General features: G+C 51.7%; 1 protein-coding gene across 1 annotated transcript in view; it reads left to right on the top strand.

The window, feature by feature from the left end:
• Ccdc60 (coiled-coil domain containing 60) overlaps positions 1-20124 on the top strand; it is a 123739-nt gene that overhangs the window by 81574 nt on the left and 22041 nt on the right. Inside the window, exons 5-7 of the mRNA XM_051176369.1 lie at positions 3087-3194; positions 8201-8308; positions 16852-16942. Coding sequence (XP_051032326.1) covers positions 3087-3194; positions 8201-8308; positions 16852-16942 — 307 coding nt within the window. The remainder of the gene's footprint in view (positions 1-3086; positions 3195-8200; positions 8309-16851; positions 16943-20124) is intronic.

Raw genomic sequence — 20124 nt, 5'->3', positions numbered from 1 at the left:
AACTGGCACAGAAAGGATTGTCTGTGCTCACAGGGTACTGGATGGCATCTCAATACACACATGCAACGTGCGATGGTCAGATTAGGGCCATTACCAGACCCATCACCTCAAACACGTTTTTTGAGTAGAAAACATCCGAAGCCATCTCCACTCACAACGTGGAAGAGTACACATCCCACTGTGACCAACCACAGTCTTCCAACTGCTGTGTAAGGTTAGACATTATCCTCCCCAAGAAGGCGGGTCAGCCAGTGGTAGAGTACCTCCTAACATTTGTAAGGTCCTGAGTTCAAGCCCCAATGTCGCAGGAAAAACAAACCATACCATTCACCACATCAAGCTCTCCATGCATTGTCTTTGGCCAAAAGTCATAAATAATACATTCAGGCTCAGAACCTCTAGAATGTCCTCATTAGACCCTGAGAAGGGTACTTAATACAGAGAGAGCCCTCAGTGACCCCCCTCCCCCAGGGGAGAGGGCAGTCCCAAGCTCTGCCTTCTACCCAGAGCCCACACCACTCTCCCAAGCCCAGAGGACTCTCTCCCTCCCCTCTGGCCCATGCTTGGGTATGCAAGGCGTGGCTCACTTAAAGTTTAGTAACTTTAAATAAGTGGCTGCCCGCTTCATGAGTACAGCATCCATTGTGAGAGCGGGCCTGCTTTATCAGTCAGCGTAAAGAGACTGTCCATAGCATGGCGGGGTCAGAGTCAAGGGCACAGTTCGGACCCGGATCCCACTTCCGACTCCACCTGTACAGCTGCTGACCTTGGAGCAATTCACTGCACCTCTCGGGCCTCCGTGTGTTTTACCCATGTGGATGGCACCAAACCCCCATCCTTACCATGACGGTTACGTGAGACTGTGCTCAGCCCAGCACAGATCACAGCACTCGTAAAACACACTCCGCGGCCGTCTACAGCTGTGGCTCCAACACAAAGGTCTCAAGAATGCAAGAGTTTGTTTACAAACACTTTCTAACCAAGTATTTGATCACATGACGACTATTTTTGCCCTCCCTCTTTATCCCCCCCACACACACACCTCGGGGGGATCTAGGTGATTCCGGGCAAAAGTCTTAAGACTGGCAAACTAGGCAAGAAAGGTGAACTCCAGCATCTCTCCCACAAGATCCTCTTCTGCAAGCTCCCCCCACCCCCACCTCACCCACCCCCACCCCACCCCACCCCCGCTGTGCAGATTCAGCTGAAAAGGTGGTGAGGGGTGGAATTTGTCTTATTACAGAGCCAAGAGAAGGCATCAAACCAGAGGTTAAGGAGTATGAGGGCGGGTTAATTTCTGTTTAGTCCTGGGACACATGGTTAGGCCACTAAGACAGAGCACACAGAGCAGGGCAACACATTAGCCAGTGAGATTTTTTTTTTTCCTAGTTTGTTTGTTTTCCAGCTCCGGTGTCAAATAAGGAGTCAACGGACACGGGAACTGGGTCACCTAGACTCTGGGGCTGTCTTTTAATTAGCTCTATGACCCAGAGATTGCCCTCAAATTCCCTAGAGGAAGGTGTTTGGTCCTCACTGTGTGCCAGTGTGACCCTCACAGGAAGCTAAGGAGAGGGTGTCTTCAAAGAGAAACTGCTCCCCACAGCGCCCTCTGGAGGGCGTCCATTCCTCCCCGGACAAAGACAAAAGCATGGGCCAGCCTCAGGCCCCACCCACGCAGTCTTGTTCTGCAGATTGCTGCACAGCCTCCTCCTGCCCCCCTCCCCACCTGCCCCCCTCCCCACCTGCCCCCCTCCCCACCTGCCCCCTGCTACCACCTCCCAGGACAAACCCATCCTCTCTTCTATTGACCGAGTTAATTCCACTCAACCTTCAGGTTTCACTTCAGTATTTATTCTGTCCCCACTCGGGCCACGGACACCACTTCCACAGGTCGGCTCCATTGGGCATCAGCCAGGGTAGGGTGGCTCAAAGGAGGTGGCTCCCTCACACTGGCCTGGCGCCTCTCCCCGTGGGCCTCCTCACAGGCCGAGGGATTCCTCACAGAGCAGACACCACATGCCAGGACGCAGGGAGGAGGGGCCGCTCACTCTCGAATCCTGACATGAGTCACCTACCACAGAGCCACCATCTAAGGATAGGGGGGGAAATATGGGGACCCGCCTCTCATTTGGAGACTTGTCAATGAATCTGGGTGACATCCTTCTTACCTGTCATGGCGCACACACACACACACACACACACACACACACACACACACACACACACAGCAGTCTGATTCACACACACCTGCAGGCTGAATTCAGTTATAAAAACGAAAACACCTGTGATGCAGGAGTACTTGGAAGAAAACCCATTTTCTATAACTGAGATAACCTGCTCCGTGAGGGCTGAAGAAGGAGAAGAAAACAGCACTGAAACTTGGTTTCAAAATACCCTTCCTAGAACACAGCCGGAGAGCAGTGCCAGTTCAGCGTGGCTGAGCTGAGAGCCGCTGAGGAGATTTGCAGTGCCCACCTCTGAGTGTGTCTAGGATCAGCTCCTAAGGAGAGATCTGCCCTGAGTGTGGGCCACACAATCCCCCAGGCTGGGGGCCCAGAAGGGATCAAAGGCTGAGACAGCGAGTCACCCTCACCTCGGGTTTCTCTGGGTCTCCACTCCCCTTCCCCCACCTCTCCCCCTCTCTCCTCTCCCCTTTCCCCTCCTCCCCCCTCCCTGGACCTCTGCAGGGTAAGCCGGTCACCATTTGCCACCACCACCTCCTGCCACTGTGAGGCACAGCAAAAGCAAATCTATTCCGCTGGCTCCCTCGTATTCCGTCACACAACATTGAAACATGGACACGAAAGTATTTATCTCACTCTTGAGGAAGCATTTCCAACACCTGGTATGGTGTCCCTGAAACAAATAATTTACCTCCTTGTTTATTTTCTTGGCTCCTCCGGTGGGCAAGTGTCGTTTCCTTTTACTGTGCTCGGTTCACAGGGTGCTTCTAGAACCCTCACCCAGCAAGCAGCGGGCGCGATTGCCAGGCGCCCCGTGATGAGTGACAAATAAGCTCCAACACAGATGAGGCCTAAAGCCGCTCCTGAGGGTCCACTCTGCTCCGCTTTCTGTTCTCCCCTCAGTACCTACGAGGAAGAGAAGTTAAAGAAGTTGGAGGCCGGCATCATTATCCGCCCATTCACGCCAATCCACAGCTGCATCATCGCTCCTACCTTGCCCGAGTCTCACGTGTAAGCACCTCCCAGCAGTTAATGTGTCAGGAGCCATAGAGTTGCTCCTCTGTCCTCTTGAAAGGAATGAGGAGCTTGGAGCCAGCAAAACTACTGGTTCTGAGAGAGGGGGAGGGGAGGTAGGGAGGGAGGGAGAGGATTCCACAGGTGTGGAGGATTAGACCCCAGTGGCAAGTCAGATGGGGCCCTCTGTAGTCATCCCTTCCCTCACCAAGCCAGACACTCAAATGCCAACTAGTTTGCAACGCTTGATAAAAATCTGTCTTGAGCTCTCACTGTAGAGCTTGTATAAAAACATCTCAGCTGAGGCTCAGGGGATATAATTCCCGACCCCAATCCCCCCACACACCCCCAAGACTCAGAGAGCTTTTTCCCAGGGAAGCCTCTGTGACCGTGATCTGTGATCAAGGCATGTAGAGACTAGTCAGCCTTCCCAAGTGCACACTCTTGCTCCCTGAGGCCTTGATGCCGGGTTCTTCCTGAGTTCTATGCAAGTCCATAGCTTTTCACCTGGGAAGATCCGGGCAGAGGCATAACCTTGTGACCTCGGCCCTATGGGTGTCTGGAGACTGAGAATTACTTGTTGTGAATGAAGGACTCTCCTGTGTCTTACTGGCTGTGTAAAAGCGGCACCCTAGGCCTCTGCCCAGCAGATGTCAAGAGTACCCCTCACGCTGCAAGCTGTGACAACCACAGATGGCTGCAGACATGAACAGATGCCCCCTCAGTCCAGACCCACGCAGTCCCTCCAACCTCGGTGTTGGAAACCTCTGCCTTAGGATAAGGCGCTCACAGGGCCACAGTTGACCCTGTGTTCATTGCCCTCCCACAGTCTTCACAGTGATAAGGCCACTCTGCAGACACTGTGCCCCCTCAGTCCAGCCCTCCTGTGAGGGGGTTTCCTCATCACTCTCTTTAGAAGAGAGTGGGAGCTCAAAGATGTAGATCCATCTTTTCCTGGTCACAGAGAACACACAGCAGGTCACCCTCCCAGGCTTTAAGCCAGGTCTGTGTGGTGACGTCACACCCCGGGTCTGTGTGGTGATGTCACACCCCGGGTCTGGGTGGGGTCACACCCCGGGTCTGTGTGGTGATGTCACACCCCGGGTCTGTGTAGTGATGTCACACCCCGGGTCTGTGTGGGGTCACACCCCGGGTCTGGGTGGGGTCACACCCCGGGTCTATGTGGGGTCACACCCACAGCTCTCCTCTTATGCACTGTAGAAAGCAGGCCCCAAAGCCCTGCCTTGGTTGGGTTGGTGACATATTTTGAAAGCCAAGGCTCCTGCTCACAAAGAGAACCTAAGAGCAAAATTGCAGGGCTATACAGACACTAAAGATTATTAATAAGAGCACTTCGCTCATGGGTAGAAGATGCAGGCAGCCGTTACCACCTCCTCCTCCACCACCACCATCATACTCGACATTCATCATCTCTCATCACAGTTTCCCATCCCCACTGTCATTCAACAGCACACACTGAGCATGCCCTCATCCCTTCTTAACAGTCCAAGTCAACCCACCTGACCCACTGGCCTCCTGCCCGCCTTTGATTGACATTACCTAGGTTTCTTGGTAGACCTGTTCACCATGGCATTCCACGCGGCAGCCTACGTTGGATGCCCCCAAAGTATCCCCTTAGGAAAACAGACATTGTCCTCTGACCCCCCTACACACACACACACACACACACACACACACACGTGCAGCACAACATACCCCGTCCCTGACACACTAAATAATCATCGTAATTATTTAATTAATTACTTGATTGATCGATTAATTATCTAATGTAATCATTTTAAAAAGTGGCAAAAGGACAAAGGAAAGAGAAGCGATGTGAGGGAAGAAGTAATTCTGGTTTGAGTTTGGGGGAATCAGCCCACCCTACAGGGGAAGACAGGCCCGTAGGTGCATCAAGCAGCCTGTTTGTTTCTGAGCTGTCACAAAGCCAAGACACAGCTCTCAGAGCCTGCTCCCAGGACCCTAGGTGTGCCGTCTGGTCACCACGTCCCAGAGGTAGGGAGCATGCCACACTGTAACCGCAGCATCAGTCTCCCAAAAGGTACAAGGGTAGGCTCTCAGCCACCACAGTGTGGATCTGAGCCTGGCTCACCCCTCTCCCAGTGCAACTAATCCCAAAGCGGACCGGTAACCCTGAATTAACCGTGTGGGGATCGATCCCATCAGCTCAAGGGAGACTTGCTTTTTACTTTTCAAAACGGGAGAGGGCCATTCTAGAGGACTAAGACACAGATTCCTGCCAGCTCTATAAAACGACAAGGTTGTCCCTAGCAGCCTTTTTTGATACCTGTTCGGTAATAGCATGCCCACACCCCACGTCCAGATCTGTCACGAACACTGGTGCAGACGGCTATGGGTCTGGCAGCTGGTGAGAGGAAACTACTGTGTCCCCCAGCCCCGGGGATGTCCTCACCACCCCACCCCACCCCCAGGTTCCTACTGGAGTTGTCAGGTGTGTGGCTGCTGGTTCTTACCCGGCTCTGATGTGAGCTCCACACAACCGTGTGTGGAGATTTCACCTACCATGTCTTGCATTCAGGCAAATGAGTGCTTTCTGTTTAAGCCTGAGCTATTGCTCTGTGACCTGGAGAGAAAAGTCAGATTTCTATGACACACACTTCCAGGTTTTGTGTTTTGCTTATTTCCCAGTCTGGTCACTACAGACTAGGAGAGAGAGTGTGGAGTTTACACCCCTTATCCTCCATCTAGACCCACCCGACAAAACCATTTCCTGGTGAGAAATGGCTCTACCCTCCGGCAGGCAGGAAGCATCAGCAGTTTTATTTTACAGCAGGGATTCAGGAGGCTAAACTCAGATCCCAACTCTGCTGCGGTTTGCTGACCTTTGACCTTAGATGAGTTTCGCGGGCCTTTGTACCTCCAGTTTCTTCTCTCCCAGATTCATAAGGATGATAACAATTCGCCACAGAGTGGACAACTAGAACAGTGCTCTTGGGGATGTTCGCAGTTACCGGTGGGGCGGTGCTGTAACTATCTCAGTGGCCCGAGCAGGAGACCTGCACCCACGCTATCAGTCAGAGAAAGCGTCCACACAGCAATCCTGTTTCTCCCGAGTGCCTTCCTCTGTGCTGCAGCCATGGAGAATCTTTGTGTCTGCATTCCCCTTTCCTCTGAGAACAGCGGCAGACTGTGTATCAGTTTAAACCAAGTTGCCCCCTCAAAGGCCACATCTCCAAACACTCGTCCTTGAAGGGGTGGGCTCACAGTTTCCAGGTCCACAACTGAGCCCGTGGCAGGTGGCTTGGGGAGTTTAGAGAGGTCAGGCAAGGATGGAGAGGGTCAGCGTTGACCAGTTTGGGGATGGATGGATGAATGGAGGGAGGGAGGGAGGGAGGGAGGAAGGGGGGACGGAGGGAGGGGGGAGTAAAAGGAAATGTAAGAAGGGAGTAGGAGGGAGGAATGTAGGAGAATGAAGGAGAGAGTGGATGACACTCAGGCCTGGCATCCCCAGCATCACTAGCGACCAAGCCGACCCCATCCCCACCACTAACCTCCTTGCTCCTTGCTCTCCCCACGCCCACCCGACACACCCCACAGCCTAGGCCTGCAGGGGCCCTGCCCCAACCTTTCACAACCTGTTATCGTCACAGTAAGAGGGAACCAAGGGGCTCATGGCCCAGTGACAGGCACACAACACACCGGGCTCGTGTTCTAACTGCCGGACACAGAGCTACCAACCCGCGCCACCCCTGGCAGTGGGACCAGGGCAGTGCAGAGAGGGAAGAGTCGCTCATAGTAAATTGCTCATAGAAGGAAAAGCTTTTTCTTCACCCAGATACACACAGTGGGGGAGGGGTGGCTAGTTGTCCTCAGAAATGATAATTACTCGCTGCTCCCTAGCAAGAGAGGCAGGGCCAGGGGTGGGGTGGGGTGGGGTGGGGTGGGGGGCACAGCTCTAATCCATGCTGGTGAATGGACAGATGGCTCTCAGGGGAAAGAAACCCTAAGAGAGGAGAGATCTTCCTGGGAACCGAGAAACCATCCCCTCCTGCTCCTGGGAGGCCTCCTTCCCATTAGTGCAGGGGTGGGGGTGGGGCAGCTTCCAAGAAAACCACCCACAGTGCCTTAACCCTCTCCTGACCTCACTCACTAGCAGGGCAATCACCAGGCACTGGCTTCATCAGTGCCTAGTCAGAGCTCAGCTCCCTAAGGCCCATCACTCTCCAGATCAAATCCCATGCTAGCTGTGTGACCTCAGGTAACTCACTGGCCCTCTCTGAGCCTCAGGTCTCTCCCAGGTCCAGTAAGCCTTTCATGTTGCTGTGAACGTTGAACCAAACATCCAAACACTATCTCTTCATAACATAGTGAGTAGCATGATCTTGAGCAAAACTGGACCTCAGTTTCCCCCCTATCTAAAATGGAGACGATAATTCATACCCCACCAGGTTGTCGGGAACATATAAATAATATGGAGACAGCACACCAGTCAATGTCTGGTTTGCTGTGGACAGCGTAAGGTCTCCCAGAGATCAGAAATGTCCGCTAGACATATGGTTAAGTAGTGTTTTTCCTTTTGTTTCCAAATTACGTGCTCAGAGTGTTTTTCTTCAATAGCCAGCTATGTTTCAACCCAGTTAATACTGTTTCCCATTCCCAGGCTTTCTTAATGCCCTCAGGCTGTTTATTGCATTTTATAAGATAAATGACTGGGCATCGGTGGGATATTAATTGCCTTCAATTCTCATTTTATTTGCCTGAGTCACGACCTCCAGCTAGGAGAAACTCTACCCACTACACACAAATGGAGAGGAACTAGAGCAGGATGCTCATGTTTTTTCCGTCGTGGCCCTGACGCATACTGGCTCGGTGACACAACTGTGTGGCTTCCCTAACCGCTCGGATCTCCAGTGGCTCCACGTGCAATGTGCGCAAAACCCTTAGCCACGTGACGGAAGCCAGCACAGTGCAGTCGCGGTGACCAGCTTCCTTCCCGGTGCCCCCTCCCTCCGCCTCTGCAGGGAACCCCTCTACCGCCAGCTGTGTGCGCTCCACTGGCTCCTAGAGGCCCTGACTATCGACCACACCCACCACACCATGAGGCCCTTGATTGCCTGTTGGAACCCCAAGTAAGGCCAGCACCCCTGCACCCTACTGTAAGCCAGCACTTGCCTTGGTGGCGGGAAGGGGTGGGACCTTACCCTTCCCACCCACACACACACACACACACACACACACACACCCCTTTGGTGTTTGTATTGGGTGACTTGCTTTAGGAGTTGACATGCCCTATGGATCCAAACCCAGGTAAGCTGGAGACAGCTCCTACACACCCTCCAGAGCCCACTGTGCTTAAAACGGGGCACGGTGGGGACATTTACACCACAACCAGATTCCTCTCCAGGAATCATCCCACTGTGTCTCCTCAGCATCAGCTCTGAATGCTCCTCTACCCCTGCACCACCTCCCAACACACACACACACACACACACACACACACACACACACACACACACACCTTTGCTCTTTGTTCTTGTTCTCCTTTAGCCCAAGGGAATTTTGTTTGCCTGCCTGCCTGCCTCCTGCCTGCCTGCCTGCCTGCCTGCCCCCTGCCCCCTGCCTGCCTGCCTCCTGCCTGACCCTGCCTCCTGCCTCCTGCCTGCCTGCCTGCCCCCTGCCCCCTGCCCCCTGCCTCCTGCCTGCCTCCTGCCTGCCTGCCTGCCTGCCTGCCTGCCTGCCTGCCTGCTTGGATTGGTCCTCTGATTCACTGGTTCACTGGTGACTGAGTTGGCTGGTTGGACTGGTTCATTGGTTGGTTGGTGGGCAAGTTGGTTAAGTTGGTTCATTGGTTGGTTAATGAGTAAGTTGATTGAGTTGGTTTATTGGTTGGTGGGTTGGTTGATTGGTTGGGTCATTGTCTGTGGTTTGATTTTTTTTTCTCTGTTGTTTTGTTTTTAAATATATGTTGAAGGTTATTTCTCCACTTAGATCTAAGGTACTTATTCCAGGTTCTGGAGCATGTAGGTACACCCAGATGGAAAACTCTAGAGAATGTTGACTAAGCCATGAACATGTCACCACCACAGGGATGACTTATACCACAGCTTTGAGGTCACTGTTTCAGGAGCTGTAAATACAGTTTTCAGCTTGCAGAGCCATCACCTTTGGGAAGCCCAGTTGTTTGCCACTGGTAACAAAGGAGGGTAAAGAACCCCCAGTTGGGGAATCTGATTTGCACTGTGAAAACCCAGGCTGAGTTAAACAGAAAACAGCTCCCCATGACCCATGTTAGCAGTCCACCTGCATGCCCAGAACTTGAAGCCTCAGCACTGAGGAGTGGACCTTGGTGGATCCCAGGGACTCACTGACAAGACAGTCTAGATGACATGTTAAGCTCCGAATTCAGGAAGAGACTCTGTCTCAAAAATCATGCGCAGAACAATGGAAGACAGCATCAGGTGTTAGCCTCTGGCCTCTACATACACCCACATAGATGAGTGCATCCCACAAACACCACGCACACACAGACATAAGGCATGCATCACACACACACCAAAAATTAATTCACAAATAGCTACTTTCCATGCACCATCTATACTTATTTAAAACAAAACTGCCCGTGTTATAAGTGGATGCAGGTTTCTCTTGCAAAACAAAACAAAAACAAAACCTTCCCCCAAACCTCCCAAGTAAATATATAAGGTGTGAGAGCTTTTATACCACCTTGGAAATCCCTGCCTCAGAGTATAAATCCCTTTCTAAGGGTGTAAGCCGGGTTGTCCCACATCTTCACGCAAATAGCAGCAGCAGCACTGACTGGTGGCCATCTTTCCATAGCGTCGCATGTGCACGCACACACACACACACACACACACACACACACACACACACACACACACGAAGCTTCCACAGTCTTTCCTCATGGAAAAGAATGCCCAGCAGGGAATTCTGCTGAGTGGATGGAGAAGCACTCGCATTAAGTCCCCATGGACAGAGGCTGAGACGTTATTCTCAAACTCTTGGCATTGCAAGTCATGCTACATGGGACACCCTGCCGCATCTCTTCCACGCCCGATTGCAAAGATCTCTTGGGGCTGCGTTCTGAGAAACATGACTTACTAGGTCAAAGCAACAAGCAAGTCATTTTTCCCCCAAAGTTGATTGTTTGTCCTATCTAAAGACGAAAGGCCCTGAGCCCGCAGATGCCTGACAGCACTTTGACCCCTCCCCGCCAAAAGCCACCTGCCCCAGTGTTCTCCTTTGACGTGTGGACACCCTCCCTCACACGTGGAAAGAAGCCCATCATTCATGACGTGGGTTGGGGGTGACATGAAGGCCTACCTACGATGCCTTCAGTTGCTCTCAGAAAAGTGCTCAGGATGGGGGCACGAGTTGTTGATTTCAATAAAAACAGTGTAAGGTCACACGAGGAGCCAGTATTTTCCCAGGACGCATCCGGCAGAATCCACTGAGGATCTAAGCATGCCTGGTTCCTGACCGACAGAGGAGGAAATGCCACCCAGGAAGATGTCCACAAGAAGTCAGGGCATTTGCTGGAGTTTGTTTGTTCTGATAGAAGCTTCTCTCTTAGTTGTGGTTGGAAGCATGCTAGTAAAGGTGTAAGTTACCTCTTCTCAGAGCGCCATGATTTCTAACAAGGCCAATCTCCACAATACGAACGTGTGAAAACCCCCACCATTGCCGATTTCAACCCCATGAACATGGCACGATGTGGTTCAATTTGGAGCTGAAAAGCGCCCATGGCCATTCTTAGTTGTCCAGCTTGGCGACACCTGGAATGGAGGGACACACCTGTGAAGGAGCTCCTGCTCCTAATCTGGACCTATGAGGCAGGAAGACACACCCTTAATCCATAGCTGTGGGCTACACCTTCTGCTGGAAGCCTACAGAAGGACACGAAAGAAAGAAGCATTTATTCTTTGCCTGTATAGCCTGCATACCTTAACTCTCCCCAGCAAAGTCAATTCCTTCACTGGAATTACAGCCTGCTTCTTCGGGATTCTGGCGTATACTGAAGACCAACTGATACATCCAGCTTGTGGACTGAACAACTACTAGATCCTCAGACCTTCCTGTTCATATCAACCTGTAGTTGGATTAGCCTTAAATATAAAATATATATATATATATGTGTGTGTGTGTGTGTGTATATGTATATATATACATATATATGTATATATATGTGTGTGTATGTATATGTATATATATATATATATATATAGAGAGAGAGAGAGAGAGAGAGATATGGAGATATGGGGGGTTCATTCCATAAGTTCTGTTACTCTAGAGAACCCTGACTAATACAGAAACCGTGTGTATTAACTCTTAATGGCCAGTGAGAACCAATACAAACTGGCCCCAGCACGTCACCGTATAGGATTCATTATATATATATATATATATATATATATATATATATATGTTATTGTTGTTAATTATGGGGTTAAGTTCCATAGAAAGTACATGAAAGCATCTTTTCGGTCAGCCAGGAAGTAAGACATCTTCTCCTGGACTCCTGCTCCGCCTTTGAGGTCTCACCCAATGCCACCACATCGACATGGACTTCCCAAGCATGGGATGTATGTTCCTAAACCTAAAACCCAGTGGATTTGAAGGACTGAGATCAAGAGTTTGGGCGTCAGCTCAGACTGGTACCCCAGGCCCGTAACCACAGCTAACTGCAGTGATTGGGGCAGGAGGGTTCCAAGTTCAAGGACTGTGTGGGCAAACTAGCATGATTGTGCCTCAAAACAGAAGACCAGAACGAGCCCTTGAGAACGCCTCTTCGCCAGTACCTTCGTCAATCATGTCAAAACCCCAATGCCAAAGCCCTCGCTTCAATCCCCAAAACTGAAGGAGAAAGCGGAGAGTTTGGACATCAGCCTAGATGAGTGTACACCCTGCCACTTGCTCACTGTGTGATCACAGGCAAGTCACTTAGCCTCTGAGCTTGTGTATCATCACCTATCAAACAGATTACAGACCCAAAAGAGTTATTCCTAAGACCGGGCAAGCTCATGTCTAGAAACACAGCGAATGTTCATTCTGTGACAGTCATTGAAGATAGAAATCTCTACCTTGAAGAGCAAATAGAGCTGTGCTCATCAGCACCTCTGAGACCTCAAGCCAGTAAAGAAATAAACACAGGAAGAGAGTTCTGCTACCAACAGGCGATAGCCATGGTGACCGGGCAAACATGCAGGTTGGGGAGAAAGGCCACACCAGCCCTCACCAATGGTGGCAAGCCTCCGGAAGCATCGGGAGGAGTTGGCAGTCACTGGCTTACCATGAGGGAAGAACACAGGGGCAGTGTGATTATCTAAGTCTGGTTTCCTCGGGCTGTGCCACAGAGACAGCATGGGCCTCCTCAGAAAATCAGGTTGGTGGAAGACTGGCTTTTGTAAGCTAATGGTCACAGGTATGCTGCTTGCCTCCTACTCTGTAGGACGTTCCCGTGAGTGCAAGGCCTCTCAATCTATGGAATGTGGTGAAGTAACTGAATATGTTGGTGCAGTGAAGCTGCCAGGTTGGTAGATCTGAGTGGGCCTAAGAGTGTGCATTCCAGCAAGCTCAGGCTAACCCTAAGAGTCCAGACACTCAGAGCTGGTGAGTTCCTGCTACCAATAGAGCCTCCCCCTAAAGGTCCTGAAGCCAAAACGCCACCACCAGCTGGGACAGGCTTCCAGAACATGACCCTGAAGGGGCCGATTCAACCTTAGATATAGAGTAAGTCTTCTCTTATCAAACAGTTTCAGAAGCCGTTCTGGATGTGCAGTTTTGCAAATGCGGAATGTGTGCAAATCTGTGCTTTTTGACCTAACAGAAGAAGAACCCTTCCGAACATGAACCCCTGCCTTGAAGGTTTCAGTAACTACATTTCCAGGATTTAAGTTCTCATCATTGTGAAAAATGCAGCAGTACTCTGACGAACACACGTAATGAGCAATTTTCTAATTTGACCATTTTTATATTTACATGGGGTTCCCAGCCACTGCTGGGAACATCAAGGTAAAGGAACTGGGCTGCGCCACCGCCCACGAGAGCAACCATTCCGGGGAAGGGGCTGGAGGAGGCAAGCCATAGCGAACTCGCACAGATCAATGCAATCTGCAAGGCTAGAGGGCTGGCCTGGAGACTACAAGCACTTGTTGCTCTTGCAGAGGACCAGAGTTTGGTTCCCAGAACCCACATGGTGGTTCAAAGCCACCAGCTTCCAGGGATCCAGTGCCCTCTCCTGACCTCTGTGGGAACCAGGCGTGCATGTGATGCACAGACCTATAGCAAAACACTCCCATACGTGAAATAGTGGGATTTTTTTTTAAAATCCGCAATAGTAACAAGCACAATCACAAGGGATTTTATGGGTGACATAACAGTGAGAGGAAAGGCTTGATGGTCATCAAGGAAGATGCTCTTAGAGTGGGCATTCAGGGTGAAATGTCTGGTTTGCCCCCCCCCCCATTCTCCTCTTCCCAGCCAACACAAGCATAGCCGTCTTCGCTCCGGTACTCAGGCCAACATCTCAGGAGTGGCAGAGCACGGCGCAATCATCCGGCCCCGTTATTTCTGAAGAAGCAGGACAGGACCACCTGGCCTGCAAGATTCCAGAGTGTGGACCACTGCAGCCTCCCTGGTGTGTGATCAGCCTTTCTTCCTCTCAGCCACAGGGCCAGGTGCACATCCTAAATCAGCCCAGAGATTTCCCTCTCGACAAGAACACGCTTCACCCCGGATTGGAGTTGGGAAAATAAGAGTAAAGTGTTTGAGAAAATGGCTCTGATTGCTCTGACATCGCCCGTCAGTGATCTCCAAGAGTAAAATGTGCTTGGAGGACCCTGGGCGCCGAGATGAGTCTGCGCCCAGCGCTCTCTCCCTTTGATTTCTGGGAAGCAGGTGCCCCAGAGAGCATGGGGGGGGTACAGTCTGAAAATGATAGCTTTCTCCCCTTGAGAGACGCCTGGCCCACCTCGTTCCCTACCATTGCCCTTTTCAAAGTGGCACCCAGATCTCTGTTGATGAACACGTGCTGTTCTTTTTAATAGCTGAGCCGGATGTGGCCCAGCTCGTGCCCTTAGCCCCATATTACAGGTGGGGCCTGTGGCTGGGAGAAGCCAATAATCCTGCACAAATCACACACCTGGAAGGCCGGGTCAGACAGGCGGAACAACGGGTTCTGATAAGCAAGGACAGTCACCGGATCCCAGGACAGCAAATCAATCAATCAGATGTGCTAAATGAGTGACCATCGCTTCCTCCTCCCCACCTCTGAAACTGGCTTCTGGCTCAGCCTCCACATGCAGCATCAGGGCCTTGCTCATTACAGCCACACAGGGAGCCAGGTGGATGGCGGTTCTGTCCAACCCGAGCTTCCCACCTTGAACAGAACGCGGAATCTACTAAAATAGGGACTGGCTGGCAAAACATCCACCCAACCACTCTATGCTCATGTACTTTATTTTATTTTATTCAAAGCAAGTCACAGAGAGACACAGACTTCAGGGGGGCAGGGAAGTGGGGTTCCATTTGGTGAACAGTACTAACGGGGAAGCACGCCAACTGGATTTTAGCCTCCGAAGCAAGGTGAAGAGTGGACGCCCCTTTCCCTGGCCGCTTCTGATATTCCATCCCGGCCTGCTTATTTGCCACTGAGAAGGAAACATCAGAGACTGGTTCTGCCTAACCTGGCCTCTCCTTTATCAGTAGCTTTGCAGAGGGAGTGCTGAGGGCTTCCGAAGGCCTACAGGGATCTGGAGGCGTCTTATGTTCATTTAGCCTGCCGCTTGAAGTCGCAATAGACTTCAGGTCGCCTTGGAAGTCAGCATTAGCGGAAGGCTTCTATCTTCCTGATTGGACCTGAATATTTAAGATTCCGAAAGCTTGTCTGGGCCCAGATTTAATTTTGAAAGGGGAAGGAGGTTGCTTTTGAACTTCAAGAAGGTGCCGGCAGCTCAGCAGGGGCTGCCTTAGCAAAGGAGAAAGCCAAAAAGCCCTGTGGTCATGAAAGACACGGTGGACACCAAAGCCCACTGTCGGTTAGCCTGGAATCGGGCTTCAGAAGTGCCGCTGTTTAAATACTGTGTCTAAGTCTGCAGCTCTGCCCCTTTCCCCGGCTGGATTTTAAATATTCCCTAATTTGATCACTCGAGGGAAAAGCAAGCAGAGCAGACTCAAATGAACTTCCCTGTTGATTATTCAGAGCTTTTTATTGTACAATCAAGCATAAAGACCTACACAAAGCTTGGTGGCACACCCCACCCGCACCCCAGCCTGGCACCCACCCCTGGCGTCTGTTTCTTATGTTATGGTTGTGAATTGCTAGATGCCCGACAGGCCCTGCCTCTGGGTCAGAACAGCCCCACCCACTCCTTATGGTGAGAGCTTGTGGATCTGCCACTCAGAGCCCCGCCCGCCCACATCATGAGAAGCCAGCCTTAAGCTCAGTTCATCTGACCAAGTTCGCCCCTGCCCCTCTATCTGAACACTTTGGTCCACAGACGTCAACAGGGCAGACTGTGAGTGACACCCTGCCCCCAACTATCAAAGTTGCTCCCATCACTTCATCTCTTCCAGCCCCTGCTCTGTGCAGGTTGAGAGCCAGTCAAGTGCTTGACACACCCAAAATCATCCTTCAGAGACAAGGGGATTAAAAAGGAGATGGATGGGTGGGGATGTGGATGGCTGGGTGTGTGAATGGATCAGTGTGGCTGGATGGAAGGATGAATTGTGTGGTTGGGTAGATGGTTGAGTGAATGGATGGGTGGAAAGGTAAGTAGACAGAGGACGGATGGATGGACAGACGGAAGGACGGACGGATGGATGGATGGAGAGTGGAAGGATGGAGGGATTTGAGGCCGGCAGGGTGTGTGTGTGTGTGTGTGCGTGCGTGTGTGTTTTAGTCTCTTATCCAGAAAGTTCCCAGGCCATGAGGGAAGGACTTGGAGGAGGGCACTCCAAACTCAGGATCACATCGTAAGAAAAGGGCAGAAGCCCCAGAAGCCCCGCCCCGTGGCAGGGGCCTGTGAGAGGGAGGGGCTGGAATTCTGGTCCTCCCTTCAGCTGTGAAGGGCTGTGATTATGACTCTGGCTCAAGGTGACAGTGATTGAGAGGATTCCCTGAGAGCCCAGAGGCACCTGGCACAGAACATCTCCATAACTCTGGCAGTAAGCTAAAAGCCGGTGATTTCACCATGAGACTCACCGCGCACGCGCACGCCCACACCCACCCTCCCCGGGGCGTCCAGTCGCACCGCACCCTGTGATACCCAGAAGTGCTCCTGACAGGGTGCCCGTGACCGACAGACAAAACACGGTGCAGGAAGGAAGCCACTTTCCTGTCCACCCCCAGCGTAACTGCAGCCTCACCCTGGCCTCTGTAAAAGCGCCCAAGTCCAGAATGCAAACAGATCCAGAAGTCATGCAAATATACCCCACCTCCCACAGTCCTCGCCCAGGAGAGGGCCGCCTCTCTTAGCTTCGGGTGTTTCCCCCCCAAAACCCCACCTATGGAGAACTGCCCCTCAAAAAACACTAGGGGAAGAAAATCCTACCAGGGACCGGTCCGCCTGAATTTATTGTTTCTGTAGGATTGGGGGGGGCTGTAATAAACCGAGACCCTGCACACTGAAAACTCATTAAGCTGTTTGTCATGCAGGGACCCAGGTGGCAGCAAAAGCACAATAAAGAAGATCAACAAGGACAAGTCCATGGGGCAGAGGTGGGACCACTTCGTCACAGCACCAAAGGTAACCTGGAGCCAGGGCAGAAGCGCGCACCTCACAGCCAGTCTCTGGTGGGGGAGTGGTGTGTGTGCGTGTGTGTGTGCGTGTGCGCGTGTGTGCGTGCGTGTGTGCGTGTGCGTGCGTGTGCGCGTGTGCGCGTGTGTGTGCGTGCGTGTGCGCGTGTGTGCGTGTGCGCGTGTGTGCGTGTGCGCGTGTGTGCTCGCGCGTGTGTGCGCGCGCGTGCGTGCGTGCGTGTGTGCGCGCGTGTGTGCGCGCGTGTGTGCGCGCGTGTGCGCGCGTGTGTGTGCGTGTGTGCGCGTGTGTGCGTGTGTGTGTGCGTGTGTGTGTGTGCGTGTGTGTGCGCGCGCGCATGTGTGTGCGTGTGTGCGCGCGTGTGCGTGTGTGTGCGTGTGCGTGTGTGTGTGCGTGTGTGTGCGTGTGTGCGTGTGTGCGTGTGTGTATGCGTGTGTGTGTGCGTGCGTGCGTGCGTGCGTGTGTGTGTGTGTGTGTGTGTGAGCACGCGCGCCCGCCTTCCCAAGCAAAGGGGAAACTACATGCCATTGGATTTTTTATTTTATTTTGTAAATTTTAATTAAAATGGTTATCTGGGGATTATAGAGGAAACGACATTTGGCCAAACAAGCTGGAAGGAGAAGAGAGGGAAATGGGGGATGGGCACATACTTAGTAAGATGCTGCCAGAAGGAAAGGGACTCACCTCACTCCATCTTTTAATCAATAGTCTCTCTCTCTCTGTCTCTCTCTCTCTCTGTGTGTGTGTGTGTGTGTGTGTGTGTGTCCCCTCCCTCCCCTTACTAGACAGGATAGTCTTCTAAGTCACATGTGTCTTCACTATTGAGAAGGCATTTGGAAGTCTGTCACCTTCAACCCAACCCAAAGCTCTGCCTGTCCCCAAAGCCCAAGTTCATCTACTCAACAAGCAAGCACCCAAATAATAGCAAAAAACAAAAAAACAAACAACAACAAAAAAAAAAACAGATAAAGCTGCTCATAGATGGAGCACATGGCCCTCACCCACAGAACCCACCCCACACACAGTGCCCTCCTCACCCACCCCACACACAGTGCCCTCCCCACCCACCCCACACACAGTGCCCTCCCCACCCACCCCACACACAGTGCCCTCCTCACCCACCCCACACACAGTGCCCTCCTCACCCACCCCACACACAGTGCCCTCCTCACCCACCACATGGTTAGTGAGAAGCTCATGGAAAGTGTAAAACAGGGAGGCAGGTGTTAAGGCTCAGAAGTAAAGGTGCTTGCAGCCAAGGCAGATGTCCTGAACTTGATCTCTAGGCCCTACATCATAGAAGGAAAGAACCAACTCCATCAAGTTGTCCTCTAACCTACACACACACAGACACACACACACACCTAAAATGTACAAATTTTTTAAAGTACTTCCTAGTGTAAGACCCTCAGAATGAGGAGTCTCCCAGTTTCGGTTGGTACCCCCAAGAACTCAATGTCCAGTTGCTGCAACACGCAAGAGGCTTTAATGAACAGGAAACATTTGCACAAATGGGCTCCCTCAGCACACAGGCCAGAGAGAAGCCCCATCCCCCGGGCACAGGTATTTTTAAAGGCAAAACCCACAAGCTTAGGGAGGGGGTGGGACCCTCTGTCCATTGAGTATGTGACCCTTTGAGGCCAAGGCTGGATGGTCTCGCTATTAGGATCAACAGACCTTAGGGCCTCATGGTGTGCTAATTAATCTTGTCTGGGCAAATCGGAGGTACAGTTATCTCTTTGTTTCTTAAGGACCCTATTCACCACCTGCTGACTCATTGACAGGAGGGGCAGTGTGAATTCTTGGTATCCTGCTATCTCAGGGCCTTGTGAGGGGAAGTTAGCAAATTCCAGGTCAGACTCCTTTATTTCAAGTGTGTGGGTGGGGCGGTTCTTTAACTTTACTTTTTTGTCTTTCACTAGCTTACTGACAAAAGGGCCATGTTACTCCATGAAAGCTTCTTAATGTCCCACTGGGCACTAATCCTGCACCCTGATGGGAGGAGTTGTTGGAGCTTAGGGAGGCAGAGTGACTTGCTGGGGCTCTCACAGCTGGGCCAGGGTTCCCCTGGGGCCTGTGTGTTAAACACTAGGTTCTTCAGAGTCACACTCTCCACGATAGGGCCATTCCCTCTTTCCTGCTCTTCCATCAGAGTCCTCGAGGATCCAAAAACACGCAAGAGCCTTTGTTTTCTCACACAAAGTTGCTATGGAGACACTGTGTGCATCTGTCTCTAGAGACCCACAAAGCAGCGGGAGCCATGAGCCTCAGGATTTAAAAAAAAAAAAAAAAAGTGTCCTTCCAGAATAATGAGTACCACTACAGTTGTATTCTCACAATGGAATCTCCCACGGAGCCGTCCATTCTGGGGGTGGCAGGGCACTGGACACCCACTCTAGCTCATTCCAATCTGTGACTCTGGATAAACCCTTCCTTCTCCTCACCTGACCTCAGTTTACCCCTCTGCAAAGTAGAGGTCGGGAAAGAGACCCTGGCCAACAGTCCCCCGGTGGGTTTTTGCTGTGCATAGCCCTCCTCAGTACCAGGCAGTGTTCCTGAGGGAAATCTCATCGACAGAAAAATGGGGCTGAGCAGGACAGAGCAGGGGATGGTTAAGTCTGTGGCAAAGCAAAGCACAGTCAAAGGGAAGGTGGAGAGACTCATATTACCACATGCAAATGGCAGCCAGGTGCAGGGGTAGGGGGTGGGAGGATGGAGGTGGGAGGGTGGGGGGAGGGGGTCACTATTTTGAACAAAAACCAAACACTCAGGCCTTTTCTATAAAAGTCTCCAAAATTGTAAAGAACGGTGGGTGGCTAAATATGTCTCCCCACGGCATCCAACCCCTGCTTCTTGGAAAGCATAAGGATTCACTCAAGGGAAACTTCCCATATTTAAATAAATAATTAAAAAAAAAAAAGCCATCATTCCCTCCTGAGGCAGAACATAGTGGCAGCTGGGTCACATGGCTCCTGAGCAAACTGTGAAAGCCAGGAAAGCCACCTGGGGACCTAAGTCAGGGAGAGTCAGTTCAATAAAGGGCAGGCGACACACGGAAGCCCGTCACGGCTGCCTCCCCCAACATTTTATCTTCCTGACGCTCTCAATTAATCAGAAGTGTCAGCCCTTGGCTTAGGTCCCTGGCTGGGGTGGTTAATTGAATGTTAATTAAT

Source organism: Phodopus roborovskii, unplaced genomic scaffold, assembly GCF_943737965.1.
Source record: "Phodopus roborovskii unplaced genomic scaffold, PHOROB, whole genome shotgun sequence".
Classification (NCBI taxonomy): Eukaryota; Metazoa; Chordata; class Mammalia; order Rodentia; family Cricetidae; genus Phodopus; species Phodopus roborovskii.
This window is presented reverse-complemented; position numbering and strand designations above follow the sequence as displayed.